General features: G+C 32.0%; 1 protein-coding gene across 1 annotated transcript; it reads right to left on the bottom strand.

Annotated features, from left to right (window-relative positions):
• Window positions 1-14,424: 14,424 nt before the first annotated feature.
• LOC124847267 (UPF0481 protein At3g47200-like) lies at window positions 14,425-17,372 on the bottom strand. Its single transcript, XM_047324718.2, has 2 exons — window positions 16,329-17,372; window positions 14,425-15,077 (listed from the first exon to the last, which is right to left on the bottom strand). The coding sequence occupies exons 1-2, from the start codon at window positions 16,862-16,864 to the stop codon at window positions 14,537-14,539; spliced, it is 1,077 nt and encodes a 358-aa protein (XP_047180674.2). The 5' UTR covers window positions 16,865-17,372; the 3' UTR covers window positions 14,425-14,536.
• Between the last annotated feature and the right edge of the window lie 5,478 nt (window positions 17,373-22,850).

The raw sequence follows: 22,850 nt of genomic DNA, 5'->3' as shown, positions 1-22,850 counted from the left end.
TTATATCTCCTGCATCACGTGATATTTATTTTTTAAAATTTTACTTAAAAAGTAAATAATAAATAAACAATTTCAAAAATAAATAAATAAAAAGAAAATGTTTCTTATCATGTATTTTCCAATAAAAAAATACTAAATCATAAAATAAAAGGTATGGGTACTCGTCGGCTTATGATCGGTCTCTTTCATTTTCTTTTTTCCCCACCATTTTTTTTCAAATAGAAGAATACAAAAATCTTTAAAAAAAGCAATGTCAATCTTTGTCGGGGTTCGCTTTTAAAAAATCCCAAACAATCTATAATAATTTTCAAACAAATTTCACAAACCTTTTTCTAGATAAAGAACTACGCGATCCCTGATTGTCCATCATAAATGGATATTCGTAGGAGCAAGGTTAATCCTTGTCGGGTTCATAAAACTAAAAATATTTTTTTTTCTTAATAGTTTTTTTATATTATTATTTTTTAGGGAAAATTGAATATTTTGAAAAAACCACGTCAACTTTATACATTTAATTAAAGGTACTGTTTTTAGGCAGGCGTTGTAAGGTACTAATACCTTCGTTACGCGTAACCGATTCCCAAACCTAAAATCCATTTTTCCTAGACCATTCTTTTATTTTATGTTTTTTCATAGTTTTTCCATAATAAATTATGGTGGCAACTCCCAAAATCTTTTCCTAAACCCGTTCGTTTTCGGTTCGTATTCCCGTCGCAATCCCAGTTGCGACAGTTGGGAAAATGGACCATGTTCAATGACAAACCAAACAAAGATAAACTTAGTCAAAACAACAACACTCCATGTGACATAAGTAATAAACCTATTACTACTTAAATCGAACATGGAAGGCAATTTGACCACTATTGTCACAGGCATACAATAAAGGCATGCAAAGAGAAGTCCTCAGTATTGAAATGCCTTAGACATCCTAAGGGGCTATGTATTAAATTTGGGGAAGACAACTTATTATAGAGTACTTCCAAATATTTTGTAGGTTCTAAGTGTTTATACTACTTTTACCCTTCTCTTTCTATTGAGAATGTGTGTAGTACCATAGGATTTTAAATGACTACTTAACTTAATCAAGTTGTAGCCTAATAAACGAACATACAAAATACATGAACATACAATATATACATCAACATACAACATATACATGAACATACAACAAACATTTATTGTTATCAATAAGTCACACTTGCACAACAAAAGCAAAGATATATAATACATACACCAACAATGTGGAATTCACCTTGTAATTACACTTCTTTGGGTTCTAATTACACAAACTTTGAGTTTTAACTAAATCTTTGCCTTTGACTAGTTTCCTAGGTTCATTTCACTACTTCAGACTTGTGACTTGTTAAGATGTTTACATTACTTAAAATTAGTCTACTTTAGGTAAATTGGCAATTTCTCACCTTTAAAGTACACTTTTTAGAACCTAAATACTCAAACTTTGAGTTTTAGGTTATTCTTTGCATTTTACTACTTTCCTACCTTGATTTCAATACTTTAGACTTGTTAGGATGTTTACATTAAGTAGAATTAGTCTACTTTAGGTAAATTGGCAATTTTTCACCTTTTAAGTACACTTTTTAGAACCTAAATACTCAAACTTTGAGTTTTAGGTTATTCTTTGCATTTCACTACTTTCCTACCTTGATTTTACTACTTTATACTTGTTAGGATGTTTACATTAAGTAAAATTAGTGTACTTTAGGTAAATTGGCAATTTCTCACCTTTTAAGTACACTTTTTAGAACCTAAATACTCAAACTTTTAGGTTATTCTTTGCATTTCACTACTCTCCTACCTTGATTTCACTACTCTATACTTGTTAGGATGTTTACATCACTTAAAATTAGTCTACTTTAGCTGAAATTGTTAGGATGTTTTTTAATCCAGTTAACTCTTGCAGGTTTGTTTGACAAGTTTATGCAGACTCAAGTCCAACAACCTTGATCTCATCCTATTGAGTATTATGCATAGCAAATAAATTAAAAATTATTGCTAATGTAGGTGACAACCATGCAGTAGCATGTAGAAAGAGAGAGAGAGAGAGAGAGAGAGAGAAAGCGAGAGAGATTAATCAGATGGATCAAGCATGAGCACTCTACATTGCAGACCAATATTTGTACCAACTAATAATAGTCTCAAGGTAGGAAAAGAAATATCTAACCTTATAAATATATCAGACAATGAAGCACAAGCTGCTACCCTCACTAGATGTGAATCTGCAGGTGATTGTTTCAAACAAATGCACTTGATTTTAACACTAGATTAGAACAATGCTTTTACATTAGTGGTTTCAAACCGAAAATTTCTAGGAGGTGATTCGGAAGTTATTTTGATGCATCAATCAACTTTATATCATCATTTTAAAGATGTTTAAACATTGAAACAACTAGAAAACAGATTGCAATATGAATTCACTGCTTAACTTCCATTTTAAATCAAATTTGATGGTTTAAAGGGTGATTCTGCATATAGGCTTAAAATTTACCAAATGAACAGTGCACACAATTTCCTAATGGAAAAATACACTTGTTCAAATGTTGCACATGCAAAAACCTAGCAAGATTCATCAAACCACACTTGTTGTAGCCAATTATGTAGCAAATTTCACCTAATTTAGCACCTAAACACAAATTGAAAATGAAAATTGAAAGCTGGAACAGATTCACACACTTGACAACAGAATTTTAAACTACATATGATGCACAAGACTTGACAAAACTAATAAGTGAAATTGAAAGCCGAAATTTGGAGGAAAACCTGGTTTCAAATAGTTGGAAATTGTTTGACTAGTTTTGAAGTGTTGGAGTTGGCACTCTAGGGTCTTCTTGTGTTTTAAATGGATGGTGCAGGACTAAAAATGAATTGCAAGTTTTCTATTACCGTGATTATAACACAGGTTCTTGAAGATTATTATGTAGACATCCACAGTCAATGTTAAATTGTTTCAAATCTTTCAATTCCCTCCTAACCTTGCAACCAAGGCTTTCTTAAATTTTTTTTAAGTCCTAAGGGCATAACATTGGTACACAAGTATATATAGCATATTAGCAGTCATGACTAAGCTCTAAAGTCCTCAATAGTACTCATAGATACAAAGCTTCTTCTAAAGAGAGAACGTACAAGGCATAAGTTACTCACATTCACACATTTCACATTCACACATTCCAGAATTTGACTTAGTCAATCCCTATATTTCTCAAATTAAGCAACTCCACCACCCAAAATTTGACTCAAAGATTCAAATAGCTTTTGAACAACTAGCTAGACTCATAAACAACAACTAAAACATCAACAAGACACTAGAAGATTAATGTAAGATGTTCAACAATGATCTATATACCGAAGCAGATTTAAAACAATAGTTTCAAATGTTGTTCTAGCTGTTTGAGATCAAACACAACAGTTATTTTGATGTGCTAGGATCATAGTGGACCATTCAAGATAAAAGGAAAGTGGTATTGGACAATCAAGGCAATGTGCAAGGGCATCAATCAACCATCTAAATGCACTATAATTGACCATTCTAGCCTCATGAAGAACAAAACACCACAAAATAAGTGTTATAGTATTGCAATTCTGGTCTACAAGCTCTCATAACCTAAGCTTTAAGTTCACTTTAGACTCATCCAATCATTATAACCCAACAAAGCATACTCTAACTTTCCAGTATGTTAAAGAGTATGAAAGGGTTACGGGGCATAAGGTGTGGTGTGTAGGACCTATGTCCTTGGTCGCCTAAACCATCCAAATCCTGACCAATTGATAGAATTAGTGTGAGGATTGGAATGAACGAAAAGGGCATTCATTTTGGTGATTAGATGTGCATATGGATTAGAGCAATTGGAGAAGTGGCTGTTGAAAGATGGGTTTCAAGAGATGGTGAAAGGGAGAGGGATTCTAATAAAGAGTTAGGGGCCACAAGTGTTGATATATGCACAAGTTTAGGAGCTCAAATCTGTTGTGCACTTACGACAGCAACATCACGCTCAACCAAATACAGTGGCAAAAGTTCATACAATTAAGACATGTCCTTAAACATAAATGATGTACCTGGAAATGATGAAATCTTTGACACTTCACTTCAACTTCAACCCTTCAACAACTGTGCCTCAGCCCCTAATCAAAACCACAAAACCATAATATACATGACTACTGAACAAAAACTTCAATGTAATGCAATGATATTCAAAACGAAAATGTGTCAACACAGTTTGAACCTACCTCCTCACGTAGCGACAACGATCTCGTCACACCCTTTCGATTGGCGTTGTTGCGATAGTCCAAACCCTACTCAGGCCGCCATAGCACCCTAATCAAGCCGCCACACCACCGTGACAAAACCCCTTCCAACGACAATGTAAACCCTCACCTCAACCACCAGCTTCCTTAGGGTCAACTTCCTTCCTCGATAGACGAATGGGCACACCGCGATTGAGGAGTAGATGAAATCACAAAAGGGAGAATGGCATAAAGGCTAGGGGGAAGTGCGAAAAAATGGCCACCGAACGAGAGAGGGAGATTACGGTCGAGAGGTTTTTGGGGGGAGAAGCTTTCACAAAGACTGAATTTGGCATAAGGGGAGAGTGATATCCCAAATTCTAATTTCACTAAATTGAACCTTATACCGAAGGGCGTATTCCTTTGGTACTGTCACTACCCCATTACCGACGAGCAAAAGCCTTCGGTAATCAACCACTCAAATGACCGTCGATAAATCCTTCGGTAAATGAACTTTATCGAAGGAAAAAAGGTCGACGGTATTAATCCTTTGGTAATAAACATATTTGTTGTAGTGATATGAGTCAATTTTGAACCCAGATCACTAAGAATTTGACTTAACTGAGTTGAATTCGTGGTAAGTCGGGTTGATTCACCAATCCACCAAATTTTTCTAATATGTACTTTTTGTTGGATTAGTAATTTTACAAAATGTTGAAACGAAGGCTCACGTGAAATTATTTTTGTATGGAGTAATTAGGCAACATGAGAAATTCACAAATCTATATTTAGTAACTCAATCTTTATGTAGAAACAAATTTGAATCGCTATGAAGACATTAAAAGTTTTGTTGAGGAGATTTTGTGATACTTTTGTGAATGAAATCTTATGTTTGATTGATCATAAATCAAATTTAAAACCATTTCCCTTTATTTAGATTTAAATTAGAAAAATTGTTATTTTTTAATTGAAAATAAAACTTGTCATTAAGTGAGCTATTGAGTCAAACCGTTTAACCCACCAATCCATGTCGGCCGAGCCAGATTCAAATTTTTTCAACTCCGTAATAAGTGAGTTGAGTTGGGTTGGCTCACTAAGTGGCCAACTCGTGATGGACCGAGTCTAGTCGGATCGAATGACCCATTTTGATATTACTATTTTAATTATTTAATTATATATATATATATATAGGTACTATTTATTATTAATTATTACAATTTATTATGATTTATTTTATTATTTATTACATTTCATGTAGAAATTCTTTTGATTGAAACATTACTTATTTTACTAACATAACAACAATGAATATTCAAATTTAGAATAATGAAATAAATCTTACTAACTATAAAAAATATATAATTATTTCTATAAAATATATAATATGAGCGTTTGACAAAACTTGTCTTGAGGTATGTTCTTTTCTGGTTATTGGTGTAGATGTTTGTCATAGGATGAAGTCTTTTGTCAGAGCATACATGTTTTTCAGAACTTATATCAAAACAAATTTGACCTCTCATTTAGCACGACTTTTGATAAACTGATCAATTCTTCTTTTTATCTTCTTTTTTCCAACATTCATTATAAGATGAGGTAGATGAACATTTGTAGCAATTGTCCTACACAAGATAGAACAGAAGCATGTATGTCCTATTTCCTGTTTGCTTTGATGTTTTTAAAAGTTTTCAGCGTTTGTTCAGGTTTTTATGTTTTATAATATTTTGTTTATGAATGTAGTTGATATTGTTTAGTTTGTAAGAGACTCCTTCTTGGTTCGTGTTTTGCTTGTTCTTTTCATGATTTGTTTAGACATAGGTATTATGTGAATGTCTTTCTGTTTAATGACACCTACTACTGATATATTTAAGGTTTTGATATATAATTCATTCATCAGATATCACTTTTGTTGTTTTAGAATATTGAGCATGTAATGTCATTTAATGCTTGGTCAAAACAATAAAATGTTTTTTGATTTCCTATTATTAAGGTAGCGTTTCTCAGTTAAGTTTTTCTTCTAAAGGCACCAAGTGTTGAGTAAAGACTTCATCATTTAGACGAAGTAATAGTTTAGCTCTTGGTATCGTTTAGACTAAGTAAACACTTTTTTGTATGGACAACGTTTATCATTGTTTTTGTTTTCTTTGGTGTTTTAAGTTTTAGTCTTTTAGGGTGTTTTTGTCAACGACATCTTCTTGACATTGTTTCATTTTCTCGAGAGTTAAATGAAATACCCTTTAAGTATGATAAGATTTACACGTTTAGCTTCAACTCTCTTAAACGCTTTTGACTTAATAGTCATTTGGCATTGCATCTAGGTGTTTTGACTTGGTTGTTTTTCTATTTCCTAAAATCTTAAGTGTTTTCCTAAGTTGGCCTAATCTTATTGTTTTCTAAGTTATCCTAGTTTGATCTTTCTGTGATTTTGTATGTGTTCGACTTCTTTCAGAGGATCGTTTATGTCTTTTCTTCTTAGTGTTTTGGACTTATAGTGCGGATACCTGTTCTTTCTAACTTAGAGTTTCTGTCCTAGCTTTTAAAAGGCTTCCTATTATGTTGTTACCTATTCCTTCTAATTTAGGGTTTTCTATCCTTGCGTTTAATGTTTGGTTACCTATTATTTCTAGCTTAGGATTTTCTATCCTAGCGTTTAATGTTCGTTTTCTATTCTTCTATTCTATGGGACTTCCTATTGTGAGGTTACCTGTTCTTTCTAACTTAGGCTTTTCTATCCTAGCACTTAACATTTGTTTTCTATTCTTTTAATCTGTTAGACTTCTTCCTTTCATGTTGTTTAGTTAAAATTCAAAACTAAAGTTTATATAGACGAGCTTGTCTTGTCCTAACAATCTCAAGGTTTCTATAGACGAGTTTGTCTTCTCCTAACATTACCTTGCCTAATTGCATAACATCTAATGTATTAAATGCATATATATAGATAGTACTTTTTTGTTTGTGGTGTTGTCTTCTCTTTATCTATGTAGATCACCAAAGTATAAAGCTTTTTCAAAAGTTTGGCACTAGATCAGAGCAACATTAAGAGATAATAGAAAGACAGTTTGAAAATGTTTCTTCAAGTGCTTTATGCTCTACTCATCCATACAAGCTATCTCTACAAAAGCACATAGCATCTAACTCCGTACCAAAATGCTACCTACCTACGAGAAAGTCAATACTTCTAAGTAACAAATCTTTTTCGAAGAAGACTATATAAAGAGGATTGCATAAAGAGAGAAAAGAAGAATACACTTTAAATTTTACGTTATCCTTTTCTCTCAAACTTTTATTGTCTAACACTATTTATGAAAAAGAAAAGTTTATTACAAGTCTTCATATTTCTTTGTATTGAAAACTTATCCTCTCTATATAAGAGTTATAATTTGTACTTGTTTTCTAAAAACACCTTTGTTGTGTTTGTAAATTCATAAGTGAATTAAAACACTTGGATTGTTTACTCAAAACACCTTTGTTGTGTTTGTAAACTCATAAGTGAATTAAAACACTTGGATTGTTTACTCAGTAAAGTTAAACGATCTAGTAAGTTGGACTAGTAAAAGTTTTCGTAACACAATTAGAAATATTTAAGTGTTTAACATTTACTGCAAACTATCGAACCCCTATCAAAGCACTAACACTTATTTGTAAGAAAAATTTAAAAACTCTCTTCAAACTCTCCTCTTACTGAAAGTTTTTCCTGTATTTCAATTTGTGTATTTTAAAATAATATTGAAAAATTTAATTCAATTAGTTGGTAGAAAATAAAAATACTACAATAAAAATAGAAAATAATATCAAAATCATTTTGATTTATATGTCATTGTATTAATTAAATAGAAAATATTTTATATGTATTATTTTCCTATATAGTTTTATTCATATAATTTTATTAAAAAATTAATAATTTTAATTACATAATTACTTTTAGAGTTCATATTTGTGAATATTAATGATAGAAATTGAATTAAAATTATTACAAAATAATATTTTAAATACATTAATTGAAATAAAATATAACTCTTTATAAATTAAAGGACAATTTCATATATTATCAAAAATATTTTTTTATATTTTGTTTTACATGAACATAAAATAAAACAAGAACAATAACACTAACATAATTAACAAATGAAGTACAATAAAAGAAAGAATTGAAATAAAATAAAAATGAATTATATATAATAATTCATTACTATAATTTAGTACAAAATAAAAAAAAAGATGAAGTAAAAATAATTCAGTAAAATAAATTATCATTCACAATTATTAAGTAGAAGAATGACAAAATTAGGAATCTTTATTATTTTTATGTTAGGAATTATTTAAATTATTTATATATTTTTTTAATAAAATGTATTTTATAATAAAATGTTGGGTTTAATATGTTTTTAGTCCTTAAACTATTGGTCGTTTCTGGTTTTCGTTCCTCTTTCAAAATAAGGTACAATTTGGTCCTCATTCCTTTCGAAACGTTCGTTTTAGTCCTCGAAACTTTGGTTGTAGTACAAAATGAGGACCAAATTTTTAATGGTGTTAGTTTTTGAGGACTAAAACGAACGTTTCGAAAAGAATGAGGACCAAATTGTACCTTATTTTGAAAGAGGGACGAAAACCAGAAACGACCAATAGTTTAGGGACTAAAAACATATTTAATCCTAAAATGTTTTACATAAAATATAAAATTGTTTTACATTTGCTTTAAATAAATGTAACCATTTAATCTATTTTGAAATTATTAACTCAATTCCTCCATCATGATGTTTCCTACTCTTTCTACATCTTCAAAATGCTAAACACTAATAAAAGACTAAAGACATAATAATAAAGTTATTTGTTTATATAGTATCCTTTCCAACCATAGTTTATATCATATCCTTTACAACCACACAACCATTGTTGAGTGGGTTGGTGTGTCACTTTATAGGGCAAAGTTGGCACAATCAATAGGTTATATATTATTTGTTATGAAGTTAAATGCAACAAAAAAAAAGAGTCACTTTTATAGCAAAAAGGAAATAAAAGAAAAAAACATTTATGTTCACGTTTCAAATTATTTAATCTTTTCCCTCTTAGTTATCTAGTGGGAGACTATTGAATTGACAATGTTACTACAATTGAAGAGAACTTGACATTGATGGGTTCTACTTTCTACTTTTTGAACATGTTTTTCTTGGGTGAAATTAATCATATTTTTCTATTTTGTCATACAAAAAAATCACCTCCCTATCTCAAGACACCTTTCTCCCTTACATAGCTAACCCCCTAAAAGACATTACACAGCTTAACAACCCTGGCATAACAGCCCCAACACCTCTTAATAGACTATGTATAATTTTTATTCCCAATTCTCCTAACGTAGATCCTCATCGTTACTGTAAAATTGGCTAAAGATAATACTCAAGCGTTTTTTTAAATAAATGTTATTTATGAACGTGCAGAACAATAGATAATAATTATTTAAAAAAGAACTATTTAAAAATGTGACAATAGACCACGCTTCCTTAGAAAAATACTATCTATAGATAATTAATATTACCTCTTTCATTCATAATTTAAAATAAATCAATAAATAACGTTTTTTTTTAAAAGTGTTATCTATTTCAACACAATAGATAAAAAACGTTGGACATTTAAAAAAATTTTGAAAAGAGGTTTTCAGTCCCCCTCGTCTGCGTGCTCTTTTACGTTTTTCCTTCGAGCTTCTTTTTATCCTTTGCCAAAAATTTTCTTATTTTCCCTAAATTTTCAATCTCACTTCGTTCAGATTTATCCAACCCACTGTCCCCAAATTTTCACTTCGTATTTACCCCCAAATTTCTCTTCCCGCTTGCCCCCAAATTTCAATTCGTGTTCATCCCAAACCTGTGTTCCATTCATCAAACCTGATCGTTCTTAGCTAAGCAAGTGGTTGTTGCGTTCTCTTCTCCTTCGTCATTGCTTGTCAGCCAAGGTTCATCAAGTGCGGTGGAAGATAGGATTCCCAAGTACTCTTTCTTCCCATTTCCATTTCCCTAAAGCCCTGAGTCGGCATTGAGAGAGATTATCGAAGGATGGGTCCGAACCTAGAATGTTGTATGTACAAGGCGAGGTACCCGAAGGTGGACATGGCGGTGATGGTACAGGTAATTAGATTATGTTTAGTTTATTTGATTCGAGTCGTTGTAAATTATCTTGAATTATTTTATTTTAATCTGGAAAAGATTGATGGAGAAGTATAGCATGGGCAAATTTGGTTATATAGTAAATGGCATTAATGCACGACAATAGTTTATATAACGTGCAATTTATTTTTTAAGGCTTTAACAAGTTCACTCGTACAAATAATTAAAAAAAAACAATACCTTAACAAATTATGATGAAGTATTTAAAATGAATAAGAGATATAGTTGCATCATATGATATATTAAATACTGCACCAGCCATATTATGTTATTCATGCATACGTTGTTGTTAGTTATCTGAATTTTAGGAAGCATTTTACTCACATTGTGTATATAGATTCCATTTATTTGTTTCCATTTCGCAGGAAAAACCCTCAACAGAAGAGAACTGAGATATTGTCCATACTTGTTGTTATGGGATTCACTTTTGAGGAGGCTTGCACAACTATAGACAAATGTGGTGTGTTTAGTGTGTAATTGTTTTTCTTATATATGTTATCAACACTTTTTAAGTTTCTTTTTTTTTTTTCTTTCGTCTCTCCAGTATCAGCAGTATTAAATGGTCTAAAATGGTCAATTAAATAATGGAAAAGGAGATTTGCCTGGTGGTGGTTCTTAAATATTTATTTCTGAGCGACATTTGTCAAGTCCTAAAGCTGAGATCGGTGACTTGGTATATTTCATCAGTGCTTCTCAATTAGAAGATGAAATTGACTCACTTCAAGATCTGCATAAAAATAAACATGTTGCATCTGTTGATACCCAAACAGAGGTGAGGTTTATAATCCTATGAAATTAGTGCTTCTTGTAATTAAAATATCAGTAAAACAAGTAGTTTTTATCAAATTATGTTATATCTTCTGGTCTTCCATCTAGCGAAGGGATTATCTTCGTACATGTAAATAAGGATGACTTAATATTAAGAGTTACCATGCATTAAATCTGTTTGGAGTTTACTTGAGTTCTGGATTGTTGTTATGTTCAAATTATAAAGATGTTTTCAACTTTTTGTTTTCTTGTGTCCAAAACAATCCAACGACAATAATTGTGGGTATTACATGTGTTATATGAAAGAAATTATCATACAATGTGAAGAAGGGATAATTCCAACTTATGTAAGTTATCTTTATTGTCATAATTAATTTGTAGTAAAAATTTAATTAACTAATTTTATATTATTTTTCTTTCTTGCAGTATTTTTCTAGTTATAGATGTCAACAATTTCGTGACAATCAATGTAGAACACATAAGTTCTCCTCCTAACTCACAGCAACAGGAACATAATCCTCTTGATTGTAATGTTAACATTGATTCTCAAAGAGTACATCTGAAGTGTAGTTTTTATCAATAATGTATTAGCACAACTATCTTGCAAGAATCTTGATGATTTCTTTCCAAATGTATCATCTTGATTATCCAAGTCTTAGAACGCTCCTGCAATCAATATGACGCACAACGTGTCTATGAAAGTGTAAGTTCATGTAATTGTATTGAATATGACGCACAACGTGTCTATTTATATATTTTTTTCAAACCAGACACAGTGTAATCGATTACACTTTTAATGTAATCTTTTAAGTTTTTTCTTCTACTTTAATAGTTTTACATCTGTTTCAGATTTAACAGATTAAACAGCACATGCAATCGATTAAATAAATCATACAAGCCAACAATAAACAAATATGAATGTCATAGGCAGTTATGGCTTTTAATGAAAATGATTTTCACAAGATAAACATTTTAACCGATTATGAAACTTATGTAATTGGGAGTTCCATACTTAAGCAAATTTAAAAATCATTTTCCATTTCAAACACATCAATGTACTCAGCAAACACATGTTGACATAATAATGTGTTTTAATCGATTATACAACTAATGTAATCAGTTAATATATAGCTATTTTGCCCCTGTTAAGCATGTACACTAGTGCAACGAAGGGATATTGCCTCGGTTGTTTTGGGTTTATGACAGTGGTTCTACAATCGAGGTATATTCAGGCAAGGTAAAAAGTCAAAATTTTTTGCCTCGGTTCACAAAAACCAAAGTAGTAAAGCAAATAAAAAGAATAAAAATTGGGTCTATTGCCTCGATTCTAATTTGAACTGAGGTCGTAGACCCTTAAATTAATTAATTAAAGGGTTTATTGCCTCAGTTGAATCCAGAACCGAGGTAATAGACCCTTTTTGCCTTAGTTTTTAGTAGAACTGCAGTTTAAAGTAATTTTTTTAAAAAATAATTATCATTTATGTATCAAATAAACCATATGACAAAATCCCAAAAACACAAACAAACGCAGAAAGCATTATTTTCTATTTATCTGGAATATTTTTTTATTTTTTTTTCAAACTAAAAAAAAATTAAAATAGTTACACTTTGAAATTTGAGCTGAAAATTTGTGAGGTGATTTCATGATTTTTTGGTTCTTCATACAAATTTTCATTTCACTGAGAATTCGTTTGAGCATACTCTCAGTTTTACCTATACCTATGTTTTGATGTGTATGGTGTATGAAGAAAAATCAACCAAACAAAAACATGTAAAACCTAAAAGAAAACTAACCTTGAAGGTGAGTTTGGGGTTGAAACGAAACAGAATGAACATCCCAAAGCATTTAATCGAAGAGCTGAAAAGCACCTACAAAATCAATCAATCAAAAAGAAAGAAAATCATACCTAAGCACTTAATCAACGTAAAATGAAAGAAAAAATGCAAGAAAAGTTGAAGAGGATGGCTGCGAAAATGGAAGAACAAAGAGCAGCGGTGCAACACCAAACATAAAAGCTTTTGTCTGAAAATGCCTCTGTTCACGAAATTTAACCCTAACCATATGTTATTACCTCAGTTATTTTTTGAACCGAGGCAATAAGGGTCTATGGCCTCGGTTCTATAAAGAACCATGGTGTAAACCCTCTCCAAAAAAGAAAAGAAAAAATTCAGTTATTTTATGTCGTGGTTTTAGGCATTGGTTCTCTTTTGAACCGAGGCATATACGTTTGCGATAATTACAAAAAGGCCAGTGCATCAGTTTTAGGTATCAGTTCTTTTTTGAACTGAGACATATACGTTTGTGATAATTACAAAAATGTCATCGTGCCAGTTTTAGGAATCGGTTCTTTTTTGAACCGAGACATATATGTTTGCGATAATTACAAAAATGCCACTGTGTAAATTTTTACTTTGGTTACAACTAAATCGTTGTCAAATGCACAAGTTAAAATTCTTTTTTTACTAGTGTATTGAAATTTGAAGAAATTTAACAAATTATATAAAAAGTTTAATCGATTATTTCTTTCAGATATACAAAGTGCAATGTGTTTAAAAAATTGATTCATTTCCATACAATGAATACATATACAAAAGCATTTCAAGCAGAAACACAGTAATGATTAAGCAATTGTTTTGTCATTTGTTGTACAAGAAACCATAAAACACTTTTTTTGTTCATCATCAAAAACACATATGTGAGATGGATTTTTCTAGATATAGCTCCCATATCAACAATATCTTTTTCACGAACTTTGCAAAACAACAATTACTTAATAAATCCTATTGATCAACTTACTTTATAATGCTCATCTGACGCTACATTGTGAAAACAATTTTAAAACACTATTCAACTCACTCTCCCTTCTAATGTTTCTTGTGGTTTCATACATCCTTCCATGATGTTCGAAAAATTACATTGAAATATTCTCAATTCTAACCACCGGCAAATGGTTAAAGCTATAAAACTTAAAGAAAGTAAAAAAAAAAGCTATAAAACTTAATAAAGTAAAAAAAAATCAAAGTTCTCTAAAATAAACTAATCCAAATTCGCAAATAGTTTCAAAATCACTCATAGTTATTTTATATTTATCTAAACCCACTTCTAACACCCATAATGACAAGTTTCATTCTTCATAAATCACCTTTACGTACATCAATAATCAAACCATATAAAATGCCTTTAGTGAAATTTTACAAAAGCGAACTATATGTGGTAATTACCTTTATAGGAACATCGTTATTGACCACATTACATTATAAAGATCCAAGAAACCAATTCAAAACATTTTCAGCAATTTTGGTGATTCCGTAACACAATACAAGAACTCAAAAGTTTGGAGATCCCAATCATACATAAAACAACAACAAAGATATCATTTTGTTGGGTGAATAGCATACCAAGTTTGGACAAAGGTTAGGACAAGACCCACAACTGCAGCGTGGAAAGCAATAATGGCCCAAGGGTTGCTGAAATAAGTATTATACCCAAGAGCCAACCAAGTCCTAAGTTTATCCTTATAATGCTTCTCAATTTGATTTCTAAGATGAACATATTTCCCCATATCAGGCACTAAATCAGTGCTAAGGGTATTAAAAAGGTCAGCCACTTCCTCATCACTCCCTAGTGAATTAAGCAAAATTCGTTCTTGTCTGAGTTCCTTCACATCATCTGGGTGGTCTATGAGTGAGTCTAAGAAGGACACATAAGAGCAAATCCCATAGTCATTCTGAAAATCGGGACACATCTCATACGCTATCAGGTTTAGCACAGTAGCAGCTGTTGTGTCATCCACAACTATCTCGGGAAGCTTCAGTGTTGAATGAAACCAACCAAGGGAGAATGATATGTCTGCTGGCCTTCGTGTCTTACTTGACATGAATTCAATCCCTGCTGCTTTCAACTCCTTTATGTTCCTACATAATTTAGACACACAAATTATAAGTTATACCAAAGCATCACGTATTTATGATTATGTAGGTCTTTTTACATATATAAGGCAAATTTACCCAGATATTACCAAGATATATAAGTTAAAAAAGTATTAGTGGTCATGAGATAAGTATTGTGAACTCATAACTGTTATAAACTTGTATTGCAAACCTTTTTTTTTTTCGAAAGAAATATAGGAACGTTGCATGATGATTATTTCTTCTCTGCACGGTCTAATATATTTTTCCCCAAGGATTAAGATGTAAATTTTGTGAACGGTTTTGACCAGGATCTAAAGTGCAAACTCTAGGGGTAGTTTCCACCAGACCGTGAGCCTTTTCCCATCTCTTATTTTACTCTATAAACGGTGCATTCTTTTGCTCTTCCAAAACACAAAACACTTTTCTCTTATTATCTTTTTTTTTTCTTAGTTTCATTATTTCTCTCTTTTCTTTCCTAAAGTTATTTTAGGTTTATTTTCTACTCTTTTTTAGAGTTCTTTGCTAATTCTAGTATCCTGACTTTTAAAAAGTTTCAGTTATATCTTGAGAAACATGCGTAATACACTAAGGATAAGTCTTTAAGAACAATGATTTACATGTTTTGAAAAATCTTAGTTCGATTATTTTGTCAACTTTTCTACAATAATAACCACTTCAAAAGCAAAGTCATAAAAACTATACATGTTTTCTTCATAAATTAATAAGTCGTAATTACTCTTGTCCACTCTTGTCCACACGACTTAGCTCATAACCATTAATATGTTTTTGACTTATTTTGAACAATTTTTTTCCAAGTACAAAGACAAACTAATTATATAAGAATGTCACATCATTAAGCTCTCATTTCTCAATCATTTACACTTTGTTCACTTGAATGGATTTTGGAGAGAGTGATTGAATGAATTTGAGAGGATTTGAAGATAAATTTGTTGTTGTTTATTTAAATGGATTTCGAAGTAAGTGAGAGTGAATTTGAAAATAAATATTTTTAATCTGTCACATCAATCAAATCTTATACTAATTCTTACAAACTTTACTTTCAAATTCACTCTCACTTATCTTCAAATCCACTCAAATAAACAATGAAAAAAAATTTACCTTCAAATCCTCTCAAATTCATTCAATCACTTTCCCTTAAATTCATTAAAATAAACAAAGTCTTATTTTTCTCTTTAATAGTTCCTATTTTTCTCTTTAATGTGAGTAAATGGTTGGAGACAATTTAAACTGTACCTGTATGTTACCATGTCGTCTTGGTTTTCAGGTGAAACATCTTGAGCCTCGCTTCCGTTACCGATGTGGCGCTTTGGAACACAGCATCCTTTCTTGTCAGTGTTTTGAGTTGGAGGTTTATAAAGGATGATAGAACGTTGAAGGTCAAGAAGATGAGTAGGCTGTGGGAAATCCGCTGTAAAGTTTACCTGATCTTCTTTGGTGGCCCAATGGTGGCAACGGAGGAACCCTTTCATAATTTCCATGAGGTTTTCTTTGGAGTCCCTCCATAGATGTTTGAGCAACAGGAACGGAAGCTGATTCTCCAGCAGAAGCGCGTCCTGCATCACCAGCACAAGCTGGTCTACCTTCACGTTCATTTTATACGGTTTGTGGAGCTTCGCATGTTCCAGAATGTGAAGAAGGGCACACCCGTCCACGAGCAGCATCCAACTGATCATGTCCTCCGGAGATCCATAACCTTGTTTCTCGTACTCTGAAAACCTTTGATTTTGGGTGAAAAGATCGTCGTCAAAGAGGGGCTTCAAGGATTCCATGTTTTGTACAACCTTTTTGTGCAGTTCTTGGGGGATATTTTGGTGCTGCCAATGTACTCTGCTGCCCACATTTTTTTGTACTGTTCTCCCAGGTGTAGATTGAGATCACCATGGTGGATGGGACCAAATGACACTAACTTTGGAGAGTAGTACTTGCTGAAATTCTTTCGATTTCGGAGAAGGTGTGGTGGTACTCGTTGGATTTTGGCGTTTTGGGGGGCTGGTGAAGGTGTTTTCTTTGCCTTTTGAAGCTCCTGGAGCCTTTCTTGAAGGTTTGAAATGGAAGTTGCAGACATTGTTTGATGACAAGAAAATTATTATTGTGGGGATGTAGATGGGAGAGGCTTGTGTGGGTAGTAACAGATTTTCTGATCGAGATTATTTTACTATCATAGGGGTTTGTGTATTGTTATCTGAATAAAGTTTACTTGCTAAGTACATTTGAGTAAATTCTAGGCAAGGAATAAAGATCCCTCACTCACTGTTCTAGACTTTCATTTAATAAAGGGGAAGGATTTCTTTTTCCCATTGGAATTTGGAGAGCATGACTTTACGAGCAAGTTGTTCACGCACCTTGTGTCTCCTTCCTTTCGTCTTTTATTTCATTTCCTGTTTACTTTGTATTACTTTTATGCTTATACGTGCATGCACATGTTCTATCCTTTAGCTTCTATCGTGGTTCTTTTGCTTAATTAATTGAATCCTTGATTTTCGTTTGAATACTTGGAACTAAACATTCACATTTCACATTTAGATAACTATCATTTTAATATCCAATAGAGATTTTTTTTTTTAGTCTTTTTACTCTAAACACCATAATTACAAGAACTAAAATGGGTCTTGATCCATTACAGGAAATGTGCGTTTTTCCGGCGGCCTTTTACTCATGGCCTAGGAGCCCTTGGTAATGCAGTGGTGAAGTCAATTATCGACGGCTTAGAGGCCTTCGATAATGTCTTCGAAGAATTTTAAGTTGTTCCCTCTCTGCAATTCATTTTCCCATCAGTCTTAGTCTTCGTCGTATTCTTCGTCGTCCAAAACCCTTCCCTCCAACCCTTCCCCATTGCTCCTCCAACGATACCAAAGTCGTAAGTTTCCTCTCCTCTGCCCAAATTTCAGAAATTCCTCCAACGATACCAAAGCCCTAGTTCGTTTTTGGTCACCGTACAACGTTCTTTCGCGGAGCTTAGGTCGTTGGTGGCATGGTCTTTCAGGCAGGGTGGTGGGTCGTGATAGTTGGCGTTTTGCGGTAGTGGTGGTGGGTCATCGAGGTTGGCTTGATGGCAGCGTTGGGGTGATGTGGGCTTGTTAAGTTCGTGGTCGGGGTCTGCAGAGGTTGGCATCTTCGTCCATTTTTCTTTCGAGGTAAGTTTTTTTTTCAAAATTGATTTTTTGTTGAGAAGAAATTGTACTTGAATGATGCTTGCTTTCTTTCTTTTTTTTCATTTTCATGTTGTTTTGTCTCTGTCATTGTGTGTGGTAGAAATTGTGTTCTTTTTGTGTGGTCTTGGAGTTTCTGAAGGTGCCAACATCCGTTGGATATTGGTCATTGAGGGTATTTGAATGAATAGATTGTTGGATGCTTAACTGGAAATTGTGATTAAATTCAACTGCTTCCTTGTTTAAACACCACTAGTGTGAGTAACTAACTATTATAGGTGTTGGTTAGTACTAACTCTGTATGCTGCAGATTTAAGGTGAGGTTATCTTGCATTGAGCATGAATTGATTAATGAGACTAACTGAATATGCTATATGCCTTGGCCATGTTTGAACAAGATCAGTCTTTATCTTGGGTTCATTCTTTTGTCTACTGCGGGTTTTACTTTAGCTTCCCTATAGCTTATGCTTGAGATCAATGGAGTAGGGGCTTGCTTGCATCCAATTTATCTTGTTTCCATCCATAAATCCGTTTCATTTTGTAAAAATACGAAGATCTCTTTCCTAGAGCATGCCACTTCAAATTTCTCAGTTCTTTCATCTAGAAATCCTGGATTAGTCTCTGCATGAAATCTTCTTTTTGTTTTGATCATTTCCAGCTGTTGTGATGTCATCATTATATCCCTATCTTTTTCATTCAATGTGACCTCAAAAAACAAAAGTACTTTTGTTAATCATCTCTTATCAAATCTACTTCTCCACGATTATGTGATATGAAATGTACTTTGAAATCCATTGTTAAAGTTGAGTAATAACTTCTCTAACTTCCTGGTCATGGCTTCCAATGGAGAAAAAATCTTGGTAAGAAAAATCAAGTGGTGGTGGTTCTGATACCTTTCCCTGCACAAGGCCATCTCAATCAGCTTCTGCATCTCTCAAACATTATCTCATCACACAACATACCAGTTCATTACGTTTCCACTGTCACTCACATTCGCCAAGCCACACTTCGTCACCGCAATTCCATTTCTAACATTCATTTCCATGCCTTTGATTTTCCAACCTTTGTTTCCCCTTCTCCGAACTTAAACAGTACAGAAATTGATTTCTCATCTCATCTAATTCCTTCATTCGGGGCCTCCATGCATCTTCCAGAGCCTGTGAAAACTTTTTCAATCCCTCTCATCTCAAGCCAAAAGGGTCATAGTCATCTATGACGTCCTCATGGGATCAGTGGTACAAGATGCCACAACCATGTAAAATGCTGAGAATTACACTATTCAAAGCACATATGCTTTTACAAACTTTCTTTATTTTTGGGAGCAAACGGGGAAGCCTTTGCTTAATGAAGTCCTCGCGAAATTTCCTTTTATTGAAGGATGTTTTCCCACCAAGTTCATTGATCTCATTACTGAACAACTTGAATTAAGAATGCTATTTTAACAAATTTGAAATCAGAGTTTTTTGTGAGAATAAAGAAGATATTCAAAATCTTCTGCTTATTTGGCTTGCTTGAAAGCATAAACTCCTACTTCTAAGGATAAATCATACCTCTGCCGAATTTTACTTAGTTCTTGCTTTGCAACATCAAGTTTTGTAACGACAGAGCATAACTTTTAACTGCAGTTTTTAACTCTTCTTTTCAAGAACCATTGGTTCCATGAAGATCACCACACTTTTCTTCTTTAAGTTATTTTGCCCGACTTTTTGAAACATCTGTTGATTGTATTGTTGATTCTCTTGATTTGATTTCCACCTTTTATCTGTTGCTGCTCTTTATCCATTCTCTCAATAGACTCATTCAGATAAACATTCTCAATGATGTCCAAAATATGCAATATTGGTATTTCCTTTTACTTGGTTCCTTTGTCATGCCCATCACATGAATCAATCTGAAGAGTCCCACACACTTGATGAATAGCCATTTAAGCTTTCTAATTTCATTTAACAAAACCTTTTCTTTGTCTAATATGTTGTCAATGCACACCACACTCTCTCTGGTGCACCATCCACTATACGAACATCAATTCTCTCTCTCTTCCTTCTTCAATTTCATCTGACCACATTATGTATGCATAATAGTGTGTTTGTATATATGTATCAAAATTTTCAACTGAATCAATAAACTAATGATACCAAATATGAAATTTTAACAACCACATCTAGAAATAAACATAATAAATTCAACACCTATGCATGAAAGTAATTGACAAAGCTTCATTAATAATTGCTTGAAGACTTCTTAGAATCTAGTGCAAAACATATAGTCAAAAGATAAATGCTAAATCCTTTGAAACCTAAACAACTTTAACATAACTTGGTATACCTGAGAATGGTACCTTAAATTGAAGTCAATAACTTGCCATTCAAAATTGTTTCTTCTGTCTTAAAGATTATCTCAATAATCCTACTTAATCCAACTTATTTCATTTCTTTTATCTTTTAAATTTTGAATTATTTTTGTAATGAATGAACACATTTTCTTATTTATAATATTTTTTATTTTAATAATAGAAAATATTTTAGATAAATTGGTATTTAAATTGTGACTATATTAATAATATATATTTATTTCTTTCTAAAATTGGTTGTTATTTAAGAAAATTGTGACTATATTATTAATAATATATATTTGAGTAATTAGTCGAAAAAAATGTTTATACAGAAGATAACAATGAGTAGATACATAAAGGAAGGGGTTAAGGAGAATATGGTTGAAGAATTGAGGAAGTGGTAAGGGATATAGGGTTAAAGCAAAGACAATGAGTTCCCACTATGTTGTTCTTTCCAAGGGAAGAATTATTAATTGTTTTAAAGTTCTTTTGTGGTTAGGAAGAGGTTTTGTTCTGTTAGTTAAGCAAGCAATGGTGTTTTGGTTGGTTGAAAAGTTATGGAGGGATGACTTTGTTGGTTGATGCAGTGGCCTTATAGATAAAGCCCAGCTAAATGATTTCATGACTTTTGGGTTTAGCTTTATATTTATACAATATAAAGAATATATTAAGTGAATTAATATCATTTATAATTACATATTTACTTTTCCATCATTAGAACAAATGTTTTTACAGTTGACATTGAAATCACTACTATAACCTTGTGAACTAGTTATTAAGTACATTTATTTCATTCTAAGACTATCCCTACGTCCTTTTACATGGAAACTTTAGACAAATTGTTTTCCCTTTTTTCCTATAGTATCTTTGAATTAATTATTGTTTTACTAAAATAATTTTTAATCACTTCATAAATTTTATTAGCCAGTAAAAAAAAGCTAATATAAATTGATATAGAGTTAGCAATCAAGCTATATATGCCAACTCTATAGCCTGGATATGATACTCTAAATTGAAAGCTTCAATTATATATATATACATATATATATACATACATATATATATATATATACATACATATATATATATATACATACATATATATATATATATACATACATATTGAAAGGCAACTAGTCTACAGGACTTTGTTTTCTTGTTTGGACTTAGTGAAACTAGACATATGTATTCATAAGTAAAAATCTATGCAACCAGAGGAAGAGAAGTGATAACAACTTGTCTGGTTTCATTGCTTTGGCAGAGATTAATTGATGTTTTCTTCATTCTCAAAGAAAAAATGTGAAAAAACTATGCAACACTTCACAGTAAACCATACTCATTTATGTTTTGAATTTAACTTTACCTTCAATAGTCCTATTTGAACAGAGATATTGACAATCCTTGGTGAAGTGGAGAGTTGGAGTAGAGGAAGAAGAGCTTCAGTTACTCTCTCTGCACCAAAGAAATATGTTTCAACACATTCTTTTGCTAACTCATAATTGATTCTGATTTTTAATTGTCATTAATTATTTGAATTGTATGGTTGCATAGCTTATGTTATTTTTAATTATTTAAAAGTGTTTATTAGAAATAAAGTTTGATATTGATTGAATGGTTTAAAAGTGTTGTTGAAGTTAACCCAACACCTCACTCTCTTCATACTTCTGACCTGTTAGTAGCACTCTTCAATCTTCCCATTTGAACTTTGTTCACACTTTTGAAAAGTTTAAAAAAGGAAGAAAGAATTAAAAGTAAAGTCTTAAGCACCGCATTGGGTCATAGTTTGGTTCATATGAAAATTTTCTTTCTAAACCATCACTTTTTGAGTTAAAATGGAAGTGGAGTAGTGATTTTGAGTTGCAGGTTGTTTATAACTCATTTTAGAGTTTAAACACAATTAAAATCACCAAACAAAGTTTCTTGAACATTCAGTTGTTTGTTTAAATCTCTTCCATACGTGATTTAGTATCAAACCACCCAACAAGGGACTTTCTCTAATGCAAATTTTTTTTTCAAGCTACTGTTTGATTATTTTCTTTGGCCAAAAGTTGTCAAAATTCAAAGAAATTGGTTTGTTGAATTCTAGTGCAGTATGATAAATTTGTTTGGTGATGTTTTAGTTGGTTATTGCTATTCCTTTTTGGATACTATTAGCTAATGCTTAAACTCTTGCTATGCTTATTAAATTAATGGAACGAAATCTAATGAGTAACCCTAAATACACTTCTATTTGATGTCTTAGGTGAGTTTTTAAAGGAATTGTGGCCAGAAGGG

Source organism: Vigna umbellata, chromosome 4 (genome assembly GCF_029865625.1).
Source record: "Vigna umbellata cultivar VRB3 chromosome 4, Vumbellata_1.0, whole genome shotgun sequence".
NCBI classification, from domain to species: domain Eukaryota; kingdom Viridiplantae; phylum Streptophyta; class Magnoliopsida; order Fabales; family Fabaceae; genus Vigna; species Vigna umbellata.
Note: the sequence above shows the minus strand (reverse complement) of the source record. Positions and strands in the feature narration are given on the sequence as shown.

Excerpts from the sequence above, each read along its gene's own strand:
- LOC124847267 (XM_047324718.2), bottom strand. The coding sequence starts at position 16,864 with ATGGAATCCTTGAAGCCCCTCTTTGACGACGATCTTTTCACCCAAAAT. Across the intron at positions 15,078-16,328 it reads GACGACATGGTAACATACAG|GAACATAAAGGAGTTGAAAG; the intron begins GTACAGTTTAAA and ends TAAATTATGTAG.